At 34.4% G+C, this 25,241-nt stretch overlaps 1 protein-coding gene and 1 long non-coding RNA gene across 4 annotated transcripts; both read left to right on the top strand.

Moving 5' to 3' along the window:
- The first annotated feature begins 1,711 nt into the window (after positions 1 to 1,711).
- LOC144547848 (cysteine-rich receptor-like protein kinase 6) lies at positions 1,712 to 20,073 on the top strand. Of its 3 annotated transcripts, none has more exons than XM_078296536.1 (7): positions 1,712 to 2,141; positions 17,954 to 18,088; positions 18,181 to 18,311; positions 18,392 to 18,602; positions 18,894 to 19,131; positions 19,238 to 19,388; positions 19,482 to 20,073. In XM_078296536.1, the coding sequence occupies exons 1-7, from the start codon at positions 1,733 to 1,735 to the stop codon at positions 19,830 to 19,832; spliced, it is 1,626 nt and encodes a 541-aa protein (XP_078152662.1). In that variant the 5' UTR covers positions 1,712 to 1,732; the 3' UTR covers positions 19,833 to 20,073. The 3 variants fall into 3 exon arrangements, with proteins under 3 accessions (XP_078152662.1, XP_078152660.1, XP_078152661.1); XM_078296534.1 differs by lacking the exon at positions 1,712 to 2,141 and adding an exon at positions 14,740 to 15,709; XM_078296535.1 differs by lacking the exon at positions 1,712 to 2,141 and adding an exon at positions 14,761 to 15,673 and having other exon boundaries at positions 17,942 to 18,088.
- LOC144547849 (uncharacterized) lies at positions 8,635 to 11,633 on the top strand. Its single transcript, XR_013509158.1, has 2 exons — positions 8,635 to 9,545; positions 10,882 to 11,633. It is a non-coding gene; the product is annotated as an uncharacterized LOC144547849 (long non-coding RNA).
- Positions 20,074 to 25,241: the final 5,168 nt, after the last annotated feature.

Raw genomic sequence — 25,241 nt, 5'->3', positions numbered from 1 at the left:
CATTTGTCCCACAATTCAGTCACCCTTTATCCCTTTGTTATCTAAAAAAACTGAAATATATTTTTATTTTCTTGATTCCTGGAATAGTTTAGTCTGTGCTATGACAGTACAAGTCTACAATGCTAAAACAAGTATTTGAAAGCTATCAGAATATAAAGATTCGATCAGGAGAATTTCAAGATTCGTTCTACTATATATTGACCCGACCCGATTCGATCAGCAATCTCCGCAACGAAGATGTGTACAAGCATGCCGCGCGTGGTTTTTGGATTTCGCAACTTCAATGATGGGGTTAGATCACGCAACACTTTTGTCACACGATGTTCCCTCCTCTCATCCAACTATTCCAATTCTGCCTATCCTCCCTTATGCTCAGTCTTTGCACTATACCACTACTCAATTCTTTAACTCTGATACTGGGCCCCACTCACATTCCCCTCTACCTTATACTTGGTTTGGTTTTCCTATATGCAATTGAACCGTGCGTATAATGTGAACAACTTATTATATAATTCATAATTATTTCTATGATTATTAAATATATTTGTGTATCTGTTGAATTTTGATATTTTAAAATTTAATTTTTCTTGTTTTGGTCCAACCAAAAAATTGTAATTTGCTTTGATTATTTTGATTCGGTTGTTATTAAGTTGACAAGTTTATTTTGACTGGTTCGGTTATATTTTTCAAAACCGGATAAAATGTTAATTTGACTATTTTAATTCAGTTTTAACTGAACCGACCCAATGAATCCTCCTACTTGCATGTGTAGATTAGCTTCTTAATTGGATGCATGAATGAAAAACTTTTTTTGTCAAATTGCTTCTTCTCTTTCATTAATTATCTAGATATCATACCTTATATGGTAACACAACACTTGAAAGCAAACACTTCATTTTTTTTAAACATTCGAATTAATTGAGTATAAAGTCAAACGGTAAAAAAACATTCAAAAAATGAATGCATTAAAATTAATTTATTAACGATCTAATTTTGACCGATTGACTTTATACTAAATTAATTTTGATCGATTGACTTTAGTACTCTGCCGTGGGGATGTCAACTCCTCTACCTGCTCTTGCTGCCTTTCTCAAGCTTCTCAGGATATCCCAAACCTCTGCCCATATGATAAAGAGGCAACTATTTATTATGATTTCTGCTTCCTCCGCTTCTCAAACCAAAATTTCCTCTCTTCAACTGCAACAAATTGAATTCTATTTGGGACTGGCCGTTGGAACAATTGAAGAAGATGGAAGGAAACGGGATCAGACAGTAACGGAGTTGAGTGCTCAAACTACTGCAGCTGGGTCCCAGAGAATTAAAGTAGCAATAGAGACGTTAGTGGAAGGATACAATGACAAGCGGGCCAGGGTTGAAGTAACTGGAGAGGGAGTTGGTTGGCAGAATAGAGAGCATCATAAAGGCTAATTAGGACATGTCATCAGCGCTTATCTGACGTGTCAATTGAAGGCTAATTAGGACAATTTACCCAATGAGATTGTATGTTTCTTTTGCTGTTTAGATCGCCTATATAAGGTGAAGTGGATTGTGGATCCAATTTATCTTAGAACAAAACTATTTCTGAAAGTTCTTTTGAACTGGATCGTTTAGCTGGGGCTAGCGATATTGTATCTGTTACCTTCAATTTTAATAGATGTTGTTTTTTGTTTGTTGATTATCTCTATTGGAAATGAGGATCGTTGCATCAACCGACAATACCAATCAAGTCTATATGTGGAACACTCAGAATGTAACAGGATCCAAAACCCATTATGATAATTATGTACGCTACCTTATGAACACCATGGCAGACTATGCCGCTTTCAATAGATCAAAAAAGTTTGCAACAGGACAATTGAATCTGTCTCATCAGGCCTTTCCTGAGACATATGGATTGGTACAGTGTACACCCGACATGTCTAATTCAGACTGTGCATCATGTTTGAATAGTCTAATTGAAGAGATTCTGAAGCAGTTTAGCGTGGAAGGGTTGCAAGGAGCGAGAATTCTTGGTGTGAGGTGTAACATACGCTATGAAATTTACTCGTTTTACAGCGGTGTATCGTTGTTGTCGCTTACGCCTCCGGTTGAGAATAATGCACCAGCTGTGACACCTCCGCTCATCAATCCTCCTCCTCAAGGTATTTGCAGTTAGCCTTAATTTGTTCTTGTTTTACATAATTTATTTATTTATTTAGTACGTAATGGTCAACTGCATGCATTGACGGTGAAATGTCAGTGTACTTAGAACTCACCACGATGAACACAGAAAAACAATTCAGTCGGTATTATAATTTAATTTGGCCCGTTGAAACAAACGCAAGGAAAAACAATTCAGTCGGTCAATTCGTCTCGTTAAAATAAAATGGTAGTTTTTTTCATAAGAAATGGTCTAAGCTTATCAGAAAACAGGGCTATTAATTGTCCTGAGGCCGAATAAGAAATTTTGTTGTTTCATTAACAATTAGGGATGTCAATGGCTACAATACAGATAGGTTACAAATATTTTCATACTCGTATCTATTGAGAATTAATTTACTCTTATTTTACACTTATCTGTTAAGAATTGACATTACCAAATTCTATATATCCTTATCTATTAAAATTATTAGATAACAAAACAATAGCATATGAGAATAATAAATAAATTTAATCTAATAATTAATTTTATTAAATTTTACAAATGGAACATCAAAACTCACCAACCTCTCTTGATCATGAGCACGTCACACTCTAGTTTTGTTTGAATTGTTTAATTAGAATTTGAACTAATTTGGTCTGAAATAAAATGCACCAAACCTCTTTAATACCTGTTAATAAGTAACAGCAATAAAGATTCCACATCCACATTAATAGCAAAACCTATACAAATTTTCATTCAACAAGACTATAATATATAGAACAAATAGTAAAATAAGAAATTACATTATCTTATTATAATATAAAATACCACACAAAAAAAAATGTATAAAATGAAAGCCCTTCAACTAATTATTTTCTATGAAATACTGAATTTTGAACATATTTGCTGTCACACCCCGCGGCCACAGGTCGTGACAGTCCCCCTCCGTAAGCATACAACGCCGTGTATGCTTACAAGGCAATTAACAATTTAAACCAAACAACACGCAATTCAAAACAAGTTTCTAATATATAATCAGAGTACACAGTCTGGACAGTAAATGATACAACATAAGTATCTCATCCGGATACCAACCATGAGGCCTACCCTAAAACTATACACCAAAATATCTAGGGTCCTGAGATGGTAAGCTACTATGGCCTACTACTCGCGTGCCTCTCCGGAATCAGTCGCACCAGTACCTGTAAAATAACCGGGAGGGTGGGGGTGAGAATAAATTCCCAGTGCGAATTTGTCACAGATAGACTATTGGACTTGCAATCAAACTCTATATTCAACAATGAAACCCAAACAATAACAGTTCAAACATATATATATAATCATAAATAACAGAATGCCAATGCTCGACAACAGTTTAATCAACCTGAAACACAGTTCACGGAATTTCCAAGATGAATTTCAAACACAACATATATTTTGGCTTAACTCAATTCAATAGGGCTTGTAGCAATTACAGATGTTCTTTCGAGCTGAACCATTATCAAACCCACATCTGTAGGGTTACTGACACCTACAGATGGCCAACCGCTGGACCCTTTATCTGACACCCATCTGCAATCGCTTGGCTTAACAGTTTATTACAGTCTGGTTTCAAATCACATAAAGAAAATCCTCTTTGGAATCATTCCAATAGTCGTAATATTCAATTGACCTTTCAAATGCATTAACACGTAGGAGAATGCCACCGAGCCATAGACGTTACACATGTCACCCACGATTTCCAATCACATCTCATAACATAATCACCCTCCCTCGTCCCAACCGGTACTGGGAATATCGAGGGCCGTTCACCTAAGGCCATTTAGGATCCTGGGAATCCAAGTCAGCATACAGCCCGACTTGGAAAATTCATTGGATCCAAGTGCTTAACTTCGTAAATCCATTCACATACATATCAAATCAAATCAAATCAATCGTGGTGACTTTCAATCAAATCAGATCATAATAGATCGACACAACCTACAACCATACCAGCATGCAAATCACTCAAGTCACATCAATTCGAGTTTAATTTGATTGGGCTATGCAAATGCTTTACACAATTCAGATGCAATCAATGATATTCAACATGACAAACGAATACACAGTTTAATTCCTGAAAATAAAGTATCAAACAAGTCCAAGAATCCCGCACCTTATTATGACGAGCGTACCGCTTAGTTACGGATCGGGCGTCTCGAATTGCCTCGCTAAGTTTTGCTCGACCGAGCCTACACCTATATTATACGTATACTTGGTTTAACATTGGTTCACTATTGGAAACATTTACTCGAGTTACATCAGGCTTACACCTTAATCAATTTTCTATCCTTTGGTACCAATCCGTTCAATTCCTGATTTCTTACTTACAACCTTTCAAATCACACCATTTACCTCGGGTTCCTTCAAACCCTACACAATTATAATTAGGTAACCATTCAGTCACAGTTTCACAACTTTGGTTCTCGGTTCATTTCAATTTACCGTTTGGTTAACCCTAATTTGGTCAAAACCTCAAATCAGCCGTTAAATGTTCTAAAAATTCATGATCAGGAGGCAACCCTACCGATTACAAGTCTAATTGGTTGGGTTAAGCAAATCAAATCACGATTATGCCAACTTTCAATTTTGGCACGAAACCCTAGAAATCAGATTTCACAAATCGGAAGAAATCGGGAAAAAGATTGACAAACAAACTAGTAAGGAGTGTAGAGGAACTAGTCCTCGAGCAATTTGAACACAAATCTCGAGTTTAAAACGAGAATCCGAGAAAATTGAGAAATCCGAGATTTTAGAGAGAAATGGGAAGAGAAAGAAATACCGAACAGGAGAGCTAGGAGAGATTCACGGCCGCTGACTCGGTTCCAGTTTCGATTTCTCGCAACAATCGGGGGTTTAAGTTAGACGGGAAACTCTCTCTTTCTTTTTCCTTCTCTTGGGACGAAAATGACTTAAAAATGGGGAAATAGTGATGTGAGAGAGAGAGAGAGAAGCTTCAATTTGAGTTTTAGGGTTAAAATTACTCTGAATGCGGATGCACCCATCCGCACTGCGGGTGGCTTGACCCGCACTCAGCACTTGGTCGTTTTCGGAAGTGAAATTTAACACAGAAATCACCCGCAGTGCGGGTGGCTTCACCCGCAGTGCGGGTCACTCACCCGCACTCGGGACTTAGGCAAGAGTTCAGGAAAAGTCCGAGCGTAGTGCGGATGAATTCCACCCGCAGTGCGGGTCAACCTCATCCGCACTCAGTACTTAGCCGTTTTCAGGAATTTCAATTCAATACAGGAATTCATGAGTGCGGCTGAACCCATCCGCAGTGCGGGTCACTCACCCGCACTCAGTACTTAGCCAATTTTTCAGAATTTCAAATCAACACATGTTTGAATGAGTGCGGATGCACCCACCCGCAGTGCGGGTCAACCCATCCGCACTCAGCCTATAAAATCTCAAAATCTCGAAATTTCAACGCGGTTTTGATTCATACTTAATTTACTTATTTAGGGGAACCTTAATTAAGGTTTAAACTTCCATTTTATTAGCAAAATTTTTGATTCTTGCTTTTAAATCCTTTGACTTTAATTATTAAAATTTCGTAACGTAACATTTGCTCTCGTATAATATATATCCGTTCCAATCTATTTAATATATATAATTAATGAATATTGTTGAATAATTATTTTTTTCATTGGTCTATTTTTTATAATTAAAATATGTTATTTTCTATAAAATGCTTTTTATTTTTCTCTTATAATATGTTTACGTTGTAATACATGAGCACAATACTAGTAATTACATAAAGTGGATTATGCCAACAATTTTTTTTAATTTATCATATTATTTTGTGCTCATCCGAATTTTTTTCCTCATCTATTTTTAGAATGACAACAGAGAAGGTAACACAAATAAGTGATATTTTAAGAAATAAAAAAATCTTCAGAAAAGAAATTGATTGTTATTATTATTTTTTTAAAAAGGACAATTTAACCTATTTTATAAATCTTCTCTTCATGTGCCTTTTTGTTTCATTCATAATTGCTTGTCTTTCTTTTCTTAATTTATATTCATTAGCTGTATGATTTCCATAATTGGTAAAATAAATTCTATGAGAATAATTTCCTTTAAATGAAATACTAGAAAGATGAAAGAAACTAAAAAAAAAAAGAGTGCAAATAGTTTTTGCTACACTGAGAGGCGTGTTGGTTCACAACTAACAATGCCAACAGGTCTTCAATCCTTTACTGAGGTCATGACATGATATAGATTGAGTGATGTAAATTTTATTGTAAGTAACACCTATTATTTATAAAAATATTGGTTGCCATGCAACCAACCTTAAAAAAAAAAAAAAAAAAATTATCAACGCCACATATCTACATACATGTACAGTTTCTATCATATGTTTTGTTAAGGCAAATCATTAGGTGTTATATATTTTGCTCAGATAAATTACTACTTTGATAGCTGCTATTGAGTGTTGCTATTGATAAGAATATTAAATGTAGAAATGTAAAATAAATATGACATCTATTATAATTTATTCGAAAATTTGTTTACTATATGAATTGATTATTTAAGACAAGAAGTTTACTCATTATGAATAAGGAAAAACAATTTTTCAAGAAAATGAAGGACAAAACTGTCTATAATTTTAAAAAGTTTAGATAGTGTTGATAATAAATAATGTATGTTGTTAATAAAAATTCCTGAAAAAACTGATAATTTTTTTTTTAATATAGAAAGATGGAAGTCTAACATATCAATTTTCATTTAATTGTTCATAAGAGAAAACCATCTGGTTTCGAACTCATTTCCTCTCAGATTAGGAGAGATGTACCTTTACTATTAAACCGAATGCTAGTTCTTAAAAAAAACTAATAAAACTGATTTTTGTATATGCAGTTTTCCACCTACATATTAAGCATCATTTCTGCAATTTGCTTCGCAATTTTGTACTATTAAACTAGCAATTTTGTACTATTTCTGTTTTGGAATTGTGCCTTTCTAGTATTTAAGTACGACTTTATTTTTTTATAATATCAGAATATATAATGCTAGAAATTAAAAAAAAATGGATTTTGTTATTTTGTGTTATTTATAATTTTGGATTTGATCAAACCAAAAAGAAATAGATTGAAAGAAAAGATTTATTTGAAATATATAAAGTCCATAAAAGTTAATTCAGTAAAGTTTTTGGTGGTATTTTATTTGTATCTTGCTTCTTTAAATGTGAGAAAGTAACAATATAATATTTATAAAAATTTCGTCAACGTGGCATTAGAGTAAAATAATATTTAGTTAATATATAGTGTTAATAACTATGGTCAAAGTGAATTATGAAAGTTACATTTTTTTTTTTATTAAAGAGCTTCATTACATCTCCATTATGAAAGTTATTGCGAAAAGAAAGTGTTAATAGTGCCATTATCAGTGGTACTATTTTTTTTCTAATTAACAACATAACTAATTTCAGAGAATATGTACATACAATATATAAATACATTTACAATTGCTTGTTATATTTTACCGTATTCTTCCGAGTGCAAACTGTGTCGACGAAAGATTAGGTGGTTTTCGCAATACACATGCATTTGCTGCAATAATTATGTGGACTTTGTTTATTACAAAATGTGGCACCACGCGTAGGGGTGTCAATGGTACCTTTTTAGCCGTTTACCCGACCCGTATCGTATTCGATAAGGTGGGTTTGGGTAAGGTTTTTTTTTTCGTTAGCTTATTGGGTATGGGTATGGGTAAGAATTTTTTTTCGTTAAATAAATGGGTAAGGGTATGGGTAATGATTATTTCGTACCCGTTACCCTATAGGGTAATTATAAAATTCAAATATATATTCAATTTAATTTCCAACCCACTGAAATGTATATTCGTATTTTTGAATTTTTATTCTTTATAAAAATTAATTTAGTTAGAATTGATTGCACATCTATTTGCACTTATATATGTGTTAAAATGAATGAGTTTTTGATGTTTAATTTGTAAAATATAATAAAACTAATTATTGTACTAGTATTATCTGTTATTCACCCGCTACCGTTTCGTTACCCGATAATATTAATGGGTAAGGGTAGGGTAGGGTAAGATTAATTTTTAATGGGTATGGGTAGAGTATGGATAAGGTCAATTTTAATGGGTATGAGTATGAAAATGTCTCCACCCGACCCGTACCGTACCCATTGACACCCCTAACCACGCGATTTAAATTTGGTTAAAGTCTTCTAATTCTAGTTCTAGAGAGGGAATAATTAAGAATTGCTCTAATTGGACATTAAAGAGTACCCCTTCATTAATATTTCGGAACCAATCATTTTCTGTTGTGGGTCTCACCAATTATATTATATATTTTAAAGTTTCAACGAGTGAAGAACAAACTCATATTAGTCAATGCTTATGCTTTGTCAGGCCAAACCAAACCAGTCCGGATCCCTCATGTACCTGAAATTAACGGTCCAGATTAATTCCAGCTGGACCAAGTTTTGAGATAAGTTAAGAGAACGGTCTGGATCTATTCATTACACCTCAGATATTGCACTGGAGTGAATTCAAACCCAACTCCGTAAAAGACCCTCCTTCCTTCCCACCGCAGAGCATTCACTCTGAATCAATCCCACCATGAAATTCCCTGATTTTATCCTTCACCTCTTCCCCATCCTCCTCTTCTTCTTCTTCCTTCTCTTTGCCTCTCCTGCAGCTCAGGCTGCCAACATTGTGTATCAATCTTGCGGTACAACCGGCAATTACTCGGCCAACAGTACATACAAAGCAAATCTCCGAACCCTCTTCACTGACCTCAGGAAAAACGCCACCAATTCATCCACCAACTTTGGTTTTGCCAAGAGCTCCGTCGGCAGTACTCCAAACCTGGTTTCAGGGCTAGTCCTCTGTCGTGGTGATGTCAACTTCACGGCTTGCTCCTCTTGCCTCAATTAATCAAGCCACTCAGGATATCCAAAATCTCTGCCCCTATTACAAAGAAGCAATTATTTATTACGATTTCTGCTTCCTACAGATGCGAATACCTCAAACATGGACATGTCTGTTACCCGCTTCGACAATCTTGTCGACTCCCTCATGAACTCTACAGCTGACTATGCTGAATTCAATGATTCAAACAACTTTGGGACTTGGCAAATGAATACGACTGATTCTTTCCCAGTGATAAGGGGACTAGTTCAGTGTTCACCGGACACATCAGATGCAAATTGCAGGTTCTGCGTGCAATATCAGATGAGTCTGCTACCCCAATTTTTCAGTGGAATGCAAGGAGGCAGAATTCTCAATGTGTGGTGTAACATCCGATACGAGATTTATTAATTTTATAGTGGACCACCGCTGCGGACACTTAGAGCTCCGGCAGAGAATGCTCCTGCTCCAGCTCCAACTCTACCTCCTCCTCCTTCAGAAGGTATCAAAACCCAACTTCTCTAAGCACTTGAGAAGTAAAATGCATTAATAGTTAATTATATTAGCTGGTCAACTTTTTCCGTGAAACAAAAACAAAAACAAAATTGCTTCTGTTCTGTTGCTTATGCTTAGAAAAGAAACAGGGCAACTGATGAGCAGAGGGACCGATTGGAATTCAGTCAGGTACTATTTAAACATAGAGTCCGTTTTTGAGATTCGTGCAGATAGATTAATTATAGATACGGTAGGGGAGGTGATCCGAATTCAGGCAGGTCACAGGTAGATGATTTGATTTGATTTGATTTGGTCCCTTATCATTAACTGAATTGCCGTCTTTATATCTGGAAGCAAAAGTAATGGCTGCAGTGCTGACTTGGAAGTTTGAATAGTCGCCTACTCACCTGCTCTGCTCATCGTTTGAATAGTCAACACCATTTTCTATACCTCCTTTAGTTATGCCACCTGTCGTATGTTTGCAGACTGTAACCTACCTCGGTTCTTCCTGCTCAGTTATGTGTAAATCGATCATAAATTATTGTTTGGTATATAACGAACTAAAATAAATAAATAAATTATAAAGAGAATTAATAAAATTATCGAGTGTTCAAGGAAGAAAACAAGTTAGATATTTGGTTGATGTGGCCATGTCCATGTGGGACATCTGGTCGTGACATTGGCCTACCTCTGTGGAATGAGCGATCCTTTTAAGTGTTAATTAATAAATCCTTAATTTGGACCACTTACCTCACCATCTGTCTATTAATTTCAAAGCAATAATAGACTATTAGTAGTCTACAGTGACGTACACTATCAATCAATTAATCAATTAAATATTAATTGTGGAAAATCAAGACGGATGAAATAAATACTAAATCTGGAAGCCCAACTTTCAGGTAATTAAGGCCTAAGTGTAAACTAACTACAAATAATAAGCTGGGCTGGAATATATATATAATCTTCTATATTAATTATATAATAGCTCACACCAATCTATTTGAAATAAGTAACCATGGTTACTGGATATATAGTTAATATACCCTCTGCCTGTGGGTGCATGTTATAATGGGTACAATTATATATTATTAATTACCATCAGCTATATGAGCTAACTCACGAGTTTAGCTAGTTGGATGCCTGGATCTCACCCACAAATCTTGAATGAATAATATTACTTACGTTCCAGATAGTTATGCTGCACATATTCATTTCATAATTGTAATACTTACATCTCATTTGATATATACTCAATTATTAATTGTCGTCAAAAACAAAAATTGTTCAAATCGAAAGGTGTTTTACTTTACACGTGTTTGTAAGCTCTCAAGTGTTTTATGCAGGCAAGAAGAAAACTTCAACCAGTACAATTCTGGCAATCACTGTACCACTGGTCCTAATTGCTTTTGTTCTAATAGCTGAAATCAGGACGTACAAAACCATTCCTGAGTAATAAGAAAATCAGATTTTATTTTATCTACTTAATTTGTAGCTAGTACTAAGTTCGGTACATGCTGAATGATTTTGGTTTCAATGTACAGATGTGGGTAATCCCGAGGAGATCAAAAGTTCGGCACATGCTGAATGATTTTTTTTTCATATTCAAATCCAAAGGTGTTTTAGGCGTGTTTGCAAGTTCTGATGTGTTTTATGCCCGCATTTTGCATTGCAAAGAGCAGTATATGTGCTGGCCCCTTCTCAAGTGCATGTGTTTAACAACAATGGAGGCAACAATGACAAGTCATCAGGCACGTCTGTCCCGATGTCACCAAATGAGGTTTCAATTACTGAGATCGAACCGAGGTAGATTGTAAATGAAGGTTAGAAATGCTCTGGTGAATTTGAGGACAGTGAAAGTCATGAACAAGGTCTAATCAATGAGCAACAGCAATTTAGTATGTTAATTCTTACTAAGCTTTGTAAAATTATAAGGTTGCTACGAGGGCACATTTTCCTTTTCTTTCATATTTTTTTCTCTTGTGCAATTGTAAGAAGTCATCTGGAACTGAGCCACTACTTCGATCAAGTACTTGAATAAATTTGCTTCAGAGATTTTAGTAGCTTAAAAGAGTTATACATGTTCAATATAAATTTTGCTCCGTTGGTCCTTTTTATGTCCTTTTTTTGTCTTGATTACTCATATATTCTTTAGACAATTCAGAAAAACTAAATCAATTTAGTGCTTAAAAAACAATAGGGAAACAATCAACTGATATAATAGCTAAAGAAATACTTCTAACATGTAATCTTCCACTTTATCCCTTTCAAATACTACAACAATTTAACAATTATCCGAGGAGATCAAACTCATGAAGAAATACTTTTAACATGTAAAATAATACTAGTTATTTTTTATTATGTAAAATACTATTTTTTATTTCTTTTATTATGTAAGAGACTATTTTTGTTGTTTTTATCTAGTACATGATTAGTTAATGAATATCAACCCAAGAAGCTAATTATATTGTATACTTAATTAATGAGGTTAAATCCAATAAGCTTAAAAAACTACTTGTTATTGTTCTTTAGCAGGGTTAAGGGTTCTTGCGTTTATGCCAGGTCTATGATGAATAAAATAAAGCTGGAACTTTGATACCTGTCAGAGTGTTTAGTATCTGATTTATGAAACTGGGTGTCCTTCTTAGACCAAAAATGTCATTTTGGGTTTATTTCATATAGAATTGCAATTTTACTTTTCTCTTTGTCAGACTCTTATTGTGTAAGTCATTTTTTATAAAATGGAAGGGCTTTTCAGTCTATTTAAATAAACAAAAAAACCATGTTGAGCTATTTGAACCTAATTCATTAGTCTAGGGGTGTCAATGGCATCCTTTTATGCATCCATTTATGGAAGGGCTAACATCTCTCTTATGCCCCCACGTGCTTGAAGAGGTTCTCGGCAATATGTCAAGAATAGTAACGATGCACACATTGATTGGTAGACTCATCTCATCCGAGATATGGATCCTGAAACATGGCTTTAATCTTCAAATGTCTATCAGATATGACACAAAAGAATCGATTATCTCCATTTACTTCCAACCGCAACCATCTCATAAAAAAATCCAGTTTTATGCGCTTTCTTTCTCCACAATTCCAAAAGCCAATGGAAGCAATTGGTTTTCGGCATCGTACGCACATGCCATTAGCAACCTACCTTGATACCATCCCGACATGAAACATGCATTGATACTAATCACTGGTCTAAGAAATGGTATTGCTACAATACACAGTCCAATGCCCATGCCACTGCTTTGAAATGCCTATCAGTTGAGTTATCAATCGGGGTCGATGTCACACAATACTTAGTTCCTGGATTGTTTATTTTTATGGCTTCCAATAGTGGAATAAGTTGTACGAGTTCTCCCAACTCCCAAACAGATTTGCAATAGCAAGCTCACGATCTCGCCATAATTTGTTGTACTCGGGGGTTACCTTCTTGTGAGTTGCCTTAACGACATCCCAGACATGAGCTATACTTGCGCACACATTCCTTCTAATGGTGTCATCAATTGCAAGGGCAACCATCTCTACTGTAACCTATGAGGAAAAGATGCCACAATTTCTAAAATCATTTCGAACGATTGCTAGTTTGTTACCAGTACTAATTGATAGTCACGTTGGCCATCAGTATACATTAAATTTGGCTTGGATTTCCATATTTGCTTCACTAACATTATACCCAACCAGTTTATAAATCTCATTTTGGAGATAATCAAAGCTATGGTTCACGATTAGCTGTAATGAGCATTTAGTCCGGGTACTGTAAAAGACACTGTCACCATTGTATTTGATTTCTCCTCCAACAAAAATTTTCACACAGATGGTTATCATTTTTTGTTTTTGTTGGCATGGATAATAAACTACAATCTAAAAAATAATAACATATAAGAAATTGAAAAATTAAATAAATGAGAAAACTCACTGAATTATAAACCATTTTGGAATTTTCTAAAATATTCTAAACCATTTTGGAATTTTCTAAATTATTCTAAACTATTTTGGAATTTTCTAAATTATTTTAAACAATTTTGGAATTTCTAAATTATTCGGACAATATTCTAAGAGTGAGTCTATGGTACTATGCATATCACGGGTTGTTATCGTGCTACGGCTCTATATTCGAGTTTTCAAATCCTAATGGTCAATCCGAACCGTTCATCTTGTTCTCCATATTAATATGTGTTTGGTGACCAAATTTTACATTTTTTGAAATTTTTTTACTATTTTTTTAGACATTTAGAAAATAACTTGATCTGAAAATTCTGGACCATCCAAAAACAGTGATTTTTAATAAATCTAAAAAAATAGTAAAAAAATTTCAAAAAATATAAAATTTGGTCTCCAAACACATATTAATATGGAGAACAAGATGAACGGTTCGGATCGACAGTTAGAATTTGAAAACTCGAATATAGAGCCGTAGCACAGTAACAAATCGTAATATGCATAGTACCATAGACTCACTCATATTCTAAACCATTTAAAATAAACTAATTAATTATATTCTAAATTAAAATTAAAATTACAAAAAATTAAAATATCTTAATCAAAGAGTCGATCGATTAGACAGTCAGATCTCCGAATGGTTTTGTTAGAAGGGGCCAAGGGAAAGTGATGTGGAGTCTGTAGCGCGCTTGGAGGATTTATAATAAGCCTCTGATCCGAAACCCAATTTTTTTTTGCGGTATTGGGACAAGAAACTGCAAAAAAAATTTGCGGTATTGGAAAGAAACTGCAAAAAAAAATTGCGGCAACTCTACCAAAAATCGTAATAAATTTTTGCGGTTTGGATAGATTTTGAATTCTTGCAGAAACGTGGTTAGTTTTTTAAATTTTATATATTTTTTGGATATTAATAAAAATTTCGGAATGTTTTGCATATCTTCTGTTATCCAGCTGTTCATCAAAATACACTTCAGAAGATACAACATAATTAGGAAAAAAAAAAAGTTAAAAAGAAATGAAAAAGTATTTGATCTTTTAATGACCGGGCGTCAAAAAAAAAAAAAGAAACTCCGTCTATGTAGCGAGTATGGAAAATACATCATTTATTTATCGTTTGGTAAATTTTGCACATTTAAATTGAATTAAACAATTGTACTAACTAACTAGTATAAAACGTCAGTGCTGGAGATAATGGATTGATTTTTGACCGACTGAAGAGCAGACTCCCATTAGTCAATTATGGAGTGTCCTATTTGGCAGGAAAAGGGCAAACCAAACTCCATAAAAGACCCTCCTTCTCACCCCGGCAGTCTGCAGATTAGCATTTAGTCAAAATCCACACAATTATAATTTCAATTCCCACCATGAAATTACCTCACCTTGTCCTTCCACTCGTCCCCATCCTCTTCTTCTTCTTCTTCCTTCTCTTTGCCTCTCCTGCAGCTGAGGCTGCCGATGCTTTGTATCAAAACTGCGGTAAAACCGGCAATTACACGACCAACAGCACATACGAATCAAATCTCCAAACCCTCTTCACTGACCTCACGAAAAGTTCCACCAATTCTACCACAAATTTTGGTTTTGCCAAGAGCTCCGTCGGCAGTACTCCTAACCTGGTTTCAGGGTTAGTCCTCTGTCGAGGCGATGTGAACTCTTCGGATTGCTCCTCTTGCCTCAATCATGCCACTCAAGATATCCAAAATATCTGCCCCTATGACAAAGAGGCAACTATTTATTACGATTACTGCCTCCTACGGTATTCAAACCAAAACTTCCTTTCATCCACTAACAATTCCAATACGCACATTATGTACAATACCCAAAACGTGAGCGTGTCCTTTACCCTCTTTGATAATCGCGTTGATTATCTCATGAACTCCACAGCCAACTATGCGGCATTCAATGATTCAAAGAAGTTTGGGACGTCACAGATGAATTCCACTGATTCTTTTCCAGTGATAATGGGACTAGTTCAGTGTACACCAGACATGTCAGGCACAGACTGCAACTCGTGCTTGCAAAATCTGATCAATCCGATGCCCAAATATTTCATTGGAAAGCAAGGAGGGAGAGTTATTGGTGTGAGGTGTAACATTCGGTACGAGATTTATTCATTCTATAGTGGGGCGGCGCTGCTAACAGTTAGAGCTCCAGCAGCTCCGGCTCCGGCTCCGGCTCCAGCTCAAAGTCTACCACCTCGAGTAACAAACCCTCCTTCGGAAGGTATCAAAATCACTTCTAATCTCTAATTAAGCACTTGTGATTCCTTGATCTTTGCTCTTTTAGTTGTATTATTAGCCCGTCAACTCTTTTCCGTGAAAAATTCCCCCAAACAAAATTGTTTGTGAACAGAGGCAGAGGTAGATAGATGATTCATTCCATTAATTGTGCGTACACTTGCCGTCTAGCACAGGTCTCTAACATTAATTGCTGGAAGAAAACGTTATGACTGATGACGTGGCAGTTTGAATAGTCGTCACTTGCTCATTCGTTAGTCAATTAGTTAGTCAACAGCGTCGTTTAGTTATGCCATGCCACCTGTCGTATGTTTGCTGACTGAACCTCTGTTCTTCCTGATAAGTTTGGTGTAAATCATAAATTATTGTTTCGTATATAACAAACTTAAATATAATTATAGAGAGAATTAATAAAAAGGATTGTTCAAAGAAAGAAATTAGACTAGTTGTTTAGTGACAGCAACTCCAACTCCAAGCGAATGTAATTAGATATTTGGTTGGTTGATGTAGCCATGTGGAATGAGTGATCCTCTTTGAGTGTTAATAAATCCTTTGGGCCCCCTTACTGTCACAATCTGAGAGACAGCCTTCCAAGTAAGACTGTTACTGTTAGTAGTCAAACAATGCCCCAATCAATCAATCAATATGTAGAAGAAGATGAAGACGCGTGAAACAAATACACTATTTAGGGAGTTAACTGGAAGCCCAACTTTCAGGTAAGGCCCAAGTGCAAACTAACAACAAATAATAATCTGTAATAATCTTTCAAATTATATGATAGCTCACAGCTATGTGTTTTTAATAAGCATGGTTATTGGTTGCTATATATGGATACCCAGATACGACTAGTGTTTAGAAAAAGAAAAAGAGTTTTGAACCAGCCATACCGGGCATGAGCTAACTCGCGAATTTAGCTAGCTGGATCGATCGCACCCACAAGTTTTTTACAAGCAAATACAATTATACATCATATGTGCTGCGCCTGCCGTCAATGTCCACATAGCCCCTGTATAAAGTTTTACCGCGTGCATGAGTCTCAACTCTCAAGCACGATAACAACGAATAAAAATCAAGATGCAATGGAATTTTTTTTTTTTTTGTCTATCCCGAAATTTAAAATGTTGATAATAATATTTTTGTTTAGAGTATCGATGATTGCTTTTTGAACACATTATTTGTAATTAATTCTGAATTCATGTGTAGTCAGTATTAACTTACGATAGTGAATACGTATGTTCAAAATGAACCGGAAACTCATGCGTTCACAATTTTATTTGAAGTTGAACACATGATTAAAGTTAATTATGAACTCATACGTTCCTAATTCAGTCTGCTGTCCTCGTTCAGTCAATTATTTTGGCACTTGACAATATATATGTTCTAGTGTTTTTAACTATTTGAACTTACGTACGATCGAGTTCAAAATGTCTTGTTAAGACATCTTGTTAAATATCTTAAATTATGGTTGTTAAACGATTTTGGAAATTGGAATAGAAAAAAGAAAGTTGGATGCAATGTGGTATACCGTAGCCGATAATCGGCAACCAGTCAATAGGAACAGAAGTCGTTCTGTCATAATTCATAAAGGGAGCTGCCAAAAGGTTGGTGCCCTTCTACCTAAATTTTGGCGAGGAAATTTGCTGTTATTCTTTAGAAAAAAAAGAAATATGTTTTTTTCTCATCCAACCATTGATCTTTCATCTAAATTCGTGCATGAAAAAACTGGACGGTTGAATGAGGGAAAACAGGAACCTGCTCTTCCAAAAAAATAACAGCCGATTGGACGATTGGTACTCTAAATTTTTTTCTGGAAATGTTAAGTTATTCAATTTGGTCCCTCAAACGTGTGATGTCCATCTAGCTTTGAATCGTTGCATCAGTGGGCTGTGGATGACATGGGCTGCAGTATTTTATAGCTTTCAAAGTGGTTTCTGGGAAATTACCATTTCTTGCATAATACTATTTAAAATCATTGTTTAAACCTTGTTCAAAATTCAAATTGGCACGTTGTATAGCATGTCATATCAGGATAGTGTGAGTTGATTGAGTGTATTTTATGCCCGTCTTGAATAATAATATTACTTGTTTAAGATAGTGCTGATGTATATATCCATTTCGTAATTGCAATACAACCATTTCATATATATTACATTATTGTTGTAAAAAATTGTTCAAATCGAAAGGTGTTTTACTTTACACGTGTTTGTAAGCTCTCAAGTGTTTTATGCAGGCAAGAAGAAAACTTCAACTGGTACAATTCTGGCAATCACTATACCACTGGTCCTAATTGCTTTTGTTGTGATCGCTGGTCTCTGTGTCTGCTTTATAAAGAGGAGAAAATCAGGACTTACAAAACCATTGCTGAGTAATAAGAAAATCAAATTTTATTTTATCGACTTAATTTGTAGCTAGTACTAATTTCGGCACATGCTGAATGATTTTGGTTTCAATGTACAGATGTGGGTAATCCCGAGGAGATCAAAAGTGTCGAGTCATTGCTTCTTGATCTCTCTGTATTAAGAGTTGCAACAATTGATTTTGCAGAGCAAAACAAACTTGGTGAAGGTGGATTTGGAGCTGTATATAAGGTCGGAATATACTCAAATTGACTTCATTACTAATTATGAAGACATTTATGGTATGTAATTGCATTTTTTTCTTCTATTAGGGTGTATTGCCTGATGGGCGAGAAATAGCAGTAAAGAGGCTCTCTCAAAGTTCCAGCCAGGGAATGGGTGAATTGAAAAATGAGCTACTTTTGGTAGCAAAGCTTCAACACAAAAATCTTGTTAGACTTCTTGGTGTTTGCTTGGAGGGCCAAGAGAAATTGCTTGTTTATGAATATGTAGCTAACAAAAGCCTTGACCAAATCCTTTTTGGTAATAGTTTTTTCTCTCTCTATAAGAAAAAATTGTGTTTCAATTAAATTGTTGATTCCTAATAATCTGAAGTACTGTTTGGTGAATTTTCAGTTTTTGCTTAGGTTTGACCCAATGAGTATTGTATTAGCCCTGACAAAAATAGTTAAACATAGTTTGGCTTTAATTATTTGGAAATGCGGGCATATAGTCTATAAATTGTAGATAGCTATATATATGTATAGTAGTTGAAAATATTAGAAAAATTACATTGCTAGTCCTAAATAAGGTCCTCGTTATCTGCTTTTTTAGATTCTGAGAAGCGGCACCTACTAGACTGGGGAAAAAGGTACAAGATCGTTTGTGGAATTGCAAAAGGGTTGTTATATCTACATGAGGATTCTCAACTAAGAATTATTCACCGAGATCTGAAGGCAAGCAATATCTTGCTCGATGCAGACATGAACCCAAAGATATCGGACTTTGGTCTGGCTAGACTCTTTGGAGGAGACCAAACTCAAGAGATCACAAATCGAGTTGTAGGAACATTGTAAGAACTCAATTATATTACAAGTACCGTACAGGTATATATTGCAGTAATATAATTGTTGAATTACCATAATAAAACTGACGTTGATATACATAATTTGTTGTAGTGGATATATGGCCCCAGAGTATGCAATGCGGGGCCACTTCTCGATCAAGTCAGACGTTTTCAGTTATGGTGTTTTAGTTTTAGAGATTATAACTGGAAAGAAGAACAGTGGTACCTTTGAGAATGATGAGACAGAAGATCTCTTGAGCTTTGTAAGTAGGAGAACTGATCCTCTGTATCTATTATTCTATAATCAACAAAGAAACTGTATACTAACAAAACTGAAATTACCATAACATATATAGGTATGGCAGCACTGGACCAATGGTACCATTACAGTAGTAGCAGATCCATCTTTAGGTCAGCGCTATTCGAGGAGTGAATTGTTGAGATGCACACAGATTGCGTTGTTGTGTGTCCAGGACAACTCGGCAAATAGACCATCTATGTCAACTGTGGCCGTGATGCTTGGTAGCGAAACAGTGTCTCTCGAGACTCCGTCTAAGCCCGCATTTTGCATTGCAAAGAGCAGCATACGTGCTGGCTCATTCTCAAGTGGATTTATTAACATTGGAGGCAACACTGACAGGTCCTCAACCAAGTCTGTCCCGATGTCACCAAACGAGGTTTCAATTACTGATATTGAACCCCGGTAAATTGGAAATTAAGGTTAGAAATGCTGTGGTGGATTTGAGGACAGTAAAAGTCAACAAGGTCTTCTTAATGAGTAGAAGAGATAGTATATATTAATTCTTACCATTAAGGTTTTGAAAAATAAGGACGGTCTAGGGCACATTTTTTTTTCTTAAATAGTTTTTTCTCATACGCAATTATAAGAAGTTATCAGGAACTGAGCCACTATTTCGATAAAGTACTTCAATAAATTTGCTTCTGATATTTTTAAGTGAACCAATCCAATGAACACTCCTGCTTGCATGTGTAGATTAGCTTCTTAATTGGATGCATGAATGAAAAACTTTTTTTGTCAAATTGCTTCTTCTCTTTCATTATCTAGATATCATACCTTATACGGTATCACAGCACTTGAAAGCAAACACTTCATTTTTTTTTATCATAATTGTGGCCACCTTAAGAAGAAAACATGTATAGATGGTAGTTTTCAACATTGGACCTCCTCCGGTTAGAAGTGACTCCTCTGAGCCTCTCTGGTTGGTTTTCTTTGAGCATATATTTGTTTAATTATATATTGTGGTCTTTTGATATCTGTGAGGGCAGATTAAATAATCCAATGGCCGCACGTATCGAAATTTTTATTAATATCCAAAAAAAAAAAATTTAGGATTTCGAAAATTGTCCAAATCGATCAAAATCTCTCCGGTTTCAAAAAGAATTCTCAAAATAGATATAACTTTTTAAAAATTAAATGTACTAGATGGATCACAATATTTTCTGTATTATCTAGAAGTTACTTTTAAATCGCAATCAATAACTCAAATTCAAAGTATTTTTTTTTCCAATAACACATAAAGAAATATATTAATTTTTCTTACAGCCGTCAAAAATTTGGCCTGAAAAATGTTGAATTCCGTCTATTTTTCTAATAAATCAAATTATATTGTATTCCATCTATTTTCAAAGAAATATATTAAACATTTCTAATATTTAAATACAAAAAATAAATAAATTATAAAATTTTATGTTTTGTAAAAAAAACAAAAAAAATGGCCGATTTTTTTATTTATATCCAAAAAATATATAAATTTAAAAAACTAACGAAACCGCTAGTTTTTTTTCGAAAACTACCCAAACCGGAAAAAAAATTTCCGAAAATTGGATCCTAAATCCGGAATAATTTTTTCTGGATTTAGGATTTTTTTTTCCTAAATCCGGAATAATTTTTTCCGGATTTAAGATTTTTTTTTTTTTAGGAAATTATTTTTTCCGAAATTTTTTTTTTTAGGAATTTTTTTTTCATTTTTCAGTTTTTATTTATAATTTATTTATTTTTTGTATTGAAGTATTACAAATATTTAATATATTTTTTAAAAAATAGATGGAATACTATAATTTGATTTATTCGAAAAACTCCTACAAATAATCTGGATCAAAATTTTTCATGCCGGATTTTTTACGGCCGTAAAAAAAAATAATATAATATATGTATATGTATATGTATATATAATATAATATATATGTTAAAAAATTTATTCGACCCGAACCGTTCCACAAAAATTTTTATTCGATCCGAACCGTTCAAAAAACAGTGATTTTCTACCCATCTTAAAAAATAGTAAAAAAATTTCAAAAATTATATATTTTAATATGGATATCATGTTGAACGGTTCGGATCGACAATTTAGACTTTGAATATGAAGAAAATGAAGATATAAAATATGAGGTATGATGAGGTATAAAAAAATGAGGCATTGGACTCATTTAGTGTCTCAAAAATTCAGTTTAAGTTTTCGTTCAACGGTAGCCATTCAACAATCGGTATTTTCAAAGTTTTCAAAGTCCAAACAGTCGATCCAAATCGTTCAACATGATAGATATTTTAAAATGTGCTTGCAGATCAAATTTTACATTTTTCTAAAATTTTTTACTATTTATTAAGATGGGTACAAAAATTCAATGGTCTGAATATAGCGATTTTGTTAAATACTTAATAAATAGTAAAAAAATTCATAAAAATATAAAATTTGATATGCAAACACATTTTAACATATATATTATATTATATATACATATATTATATTATATATACATATATTATATTATATATATATACATATATTATATGAGGAGGGATCGGATTACACCCTTTTTTTTATGACACCGGTTACACCCTATGTTTACAAAGTCCAAATAGTCAATCCAAACCGTTCAACTTGTTGCATATGTTAAAATGTGCTTGCATATCAAATTTTATATTTTTCTGAATTTTTTACTATTTATTAAGATGGGTACAAAAATTCAACGGTCTGAATATAGCGATTTTGTTAAATACTTAATAAATAGTAAAAAAATTCCAAAAAATATAAAAATTGATCTGCAAGCACATTTTAACATATCCAACAAGTTGAACAGTTTGGATTGACTGTTTGGACTTTGAAAACTTTAAAAATGGAGAGTGTAATTCGGTGTCACCAAAAAAGGGTGTAATCGGATCTCTCCTCATATTATATTATATTAATTTTTCTTACGGCCATAAAAAATCCGGCATAAAAAATGTTGATCCGGATTATTTGTAGCAGTCTTTCGAATAAATCAAATTATATAGTATTCCATCTATTTTTTTAAAAATATATTAAATATTTGTAATACTTCAATACAAAAAATAAATAAATTATAAATAAAAACTGAAAAATGAAAAAAAAATTTCCTAAAAAAAAAAAAAAAAATCCTAAATCTGGAAAAAATTATTTCGGATTTAGGATCCAATAATTTCCGGTTTTGGTAGTTTTTGAAAAAAACAAGCGGTTTGGTTATTTTTTAAAATTTATATATTTTTTTGGATATAAATAAAAAAATCGGGAAAATGGTCTAGGGTCTAGGGTTTATACTAAATTAATTTTAATGCATTCGACTGCTTGACTTATACTAAATTACACTACAGCAAATCCCACTTTCTGCGACCGGAAAAACGGTCGCAGAAAGTATAGGCGCCGGTCGCAGAAAATCAAAACGGTCGCAGAAAGTGAAAAACGGTCGCTAATGCCCCGGTCGCTGAAAGCATTGTCGCAAATACCCTCCTGATGACGTCACCGGTCGCTGAATGACGTCATCCGGTCGCTGATAATTTTTCTGCGACCAAGATGTTTTGGTCGCAGTTGTTTTTTACTGACGTCAGGAAAAGGTATCTGAGACCGGTGAAACCGGTCTCTGATACCTAAATACCGGTCGCTGATACTTATATCAACATTTTTTTTTGTATATTTTGTTATTTACATTTCTCCATGACATTTCAACATACAACATTACATCAAATAACATAAATAAGACAACAAATAACATATAATTCCACATTCACATCGATCAAACAATAATATCAAATAATAGCTCAATTCGAATATAATATCAAATAATCATAACATACATAATAGCTTGATTTGAATTTAATATCAAATATCGTACAACAATTCAATATTGACATGCAATATGGTCCTGCGCATGCTTCACAAAAAGGGGCGTAACTTTTGATCCGTCTGTCGGATCGGGCTGAAATTTTGACAGGAACTCCACAGCCCAAAGGCCAAAAGGAAACAAATCTATAGATTTGTTTTGCCCATCGTGGGTTCAGATTCGCGATCCGAGTCTTCCTTCATGGACTTTTGGACCTTTCTTTATAATTTTAGAGTTTTTAGGATCATTTATGTTTTTTTTATGTATTTTAACCATCGATTCTTCAATTTAACCATCGATTCTTCATTTTAAATCCAATTGAACTGACACAAAATCCTACTTACATGCATTAAAGCTATTTATTTGACTAAAATTATAACTACCAAAACCCATTGCTTTATACAATCTACAATACTGGACGGGTACCATTGGTACCAACACTGCCACCACACAAGCAACACGGCAGCAACAAAAATTAGAGACAGAGTTACAAGAATCAAAGCCGCGTAACACCCAAAATCAAGTAATTCAATCGTGTCAGAAAAATCAACAATCCGCACTCGATTTATCAAATCCAATTCTACGAATCATCACGACAAACAAAGAAATCAGCAAGGAAAAGAGAGAGAAGATACCAGTGTCGTCGGTTCACGGCGTGCGGTCTGGGCGAGTCGTTGGTGGTGCTGGTCGTGAGTCCAGAAGACGGCACGGAGAAGAAGGCTGGTGCTGGTCGTGAGTCCAGAAGATGGCGAGGAGGAGGAGACGGCGCGGAGGAGCAAATTTTTGGGGAGGCTAGGGTTTTGGCGGAGAAGAAGAAGGGTTCTGGCGCCTTCCAGGGATTTAAAAAAAAAAACTTTCAGCGACCGGCGCCATCACTGGTCGCTGATACCGGTCGCTGAAAAGTGTTGGTCGCCGCTGATTTTTCTTTTTTCTTTTTTTTTGGCAAAAAATGACTATTAGAGACCGGCGTTAGCACCGGTCGCTAAAAAATTATTCTGTTGTAGTGTTAATTCGAATGTTTAAAATTTAGAAAGTTAATAAATTAATTTTAATGCATTCTTTTTTTGAACGTTTTTTGACCGCTTGACTTTATACTAAATTAATTCGAATGTTTAAAATTTTCACACATAGACGCATCACTCGTAAGGTAGGCGGATTTCAATGGTACAAATTTGTCATTTAAAGTCAATTTAACAGATTTTAGACTTGAGTTCACCAAAAAACTTGGTCAACTTAAGAACACCCTAGTTCTACTCCCCACATATCAATTGTATTTTTCTCTTGACATAATTAGGGATATAATAAAATATTGGCTTAAAGAATAACCAATTAATATCACAACTTAAACTAACATGATTTTTGTTCATTGGAAATGCTTCGGTTGTTTCCGCTCACAACACCAAAATTGGCATCATCATCCATGGAGGATATTATGTTGCTGCACCAACGACAATAAAAAGACAAATAAGGCGATAAAGTAATATTAATAAGAAAAAAGATAACACTTTGATTGAAGAAAGGTAGCAAGGTCTCATGAAAAAGTATAACTTCATCAAGAGACCCTGCCAATTTCATGCTACTACAAGCTCGGTCCATGCATTTTGGTAGCCCTGTTTTACAAAAAAAAATCAATAAATAAATTAATATTCAGGGCTCTTCTTCTAGCTTGAACCAAACCAATTAATTTAGCAATTTGGTTCAAATGTTGACGATTTATTACCAATTACATATTGGATTTAATAACAGAGAGCACCTCTGCTTCAAATCTAGAGTTGTCGCAGCACAATTTTAAAAAACGGCTGAGGCCGGAGATTTTTGCTTGTGCTAGTGTGGAATGAGAATAGTGAAAAATGGTATCGATTGAGAGCTTTGTTAACAAATCGGTGCACTAGAGAAGTTTCTAAAGAATTTCAGTCAAAGATCTATGTTGACCAGATCAATGAACCTGATTGTTTTCCTGTAATCTCAAATATTGCACCAGA

Source organism: Carex rostrata, chromosome 32 (assembly GCF_964058835.1).
Source record: "Carex rostrata chromosome 32, lpCarRost1.2, whole genome shotgun sequence".
Taxonomy (NCBI): domain Eukaryota; kingdom Viridiplantae; phylum Streptophyta; class Magnoliopsida; order Poales; family Cyperaceae; genus Carex; species Carex rostrata.
This window is presented reverse-complemented; position numbering and strand designations above follow the sequence as displayed.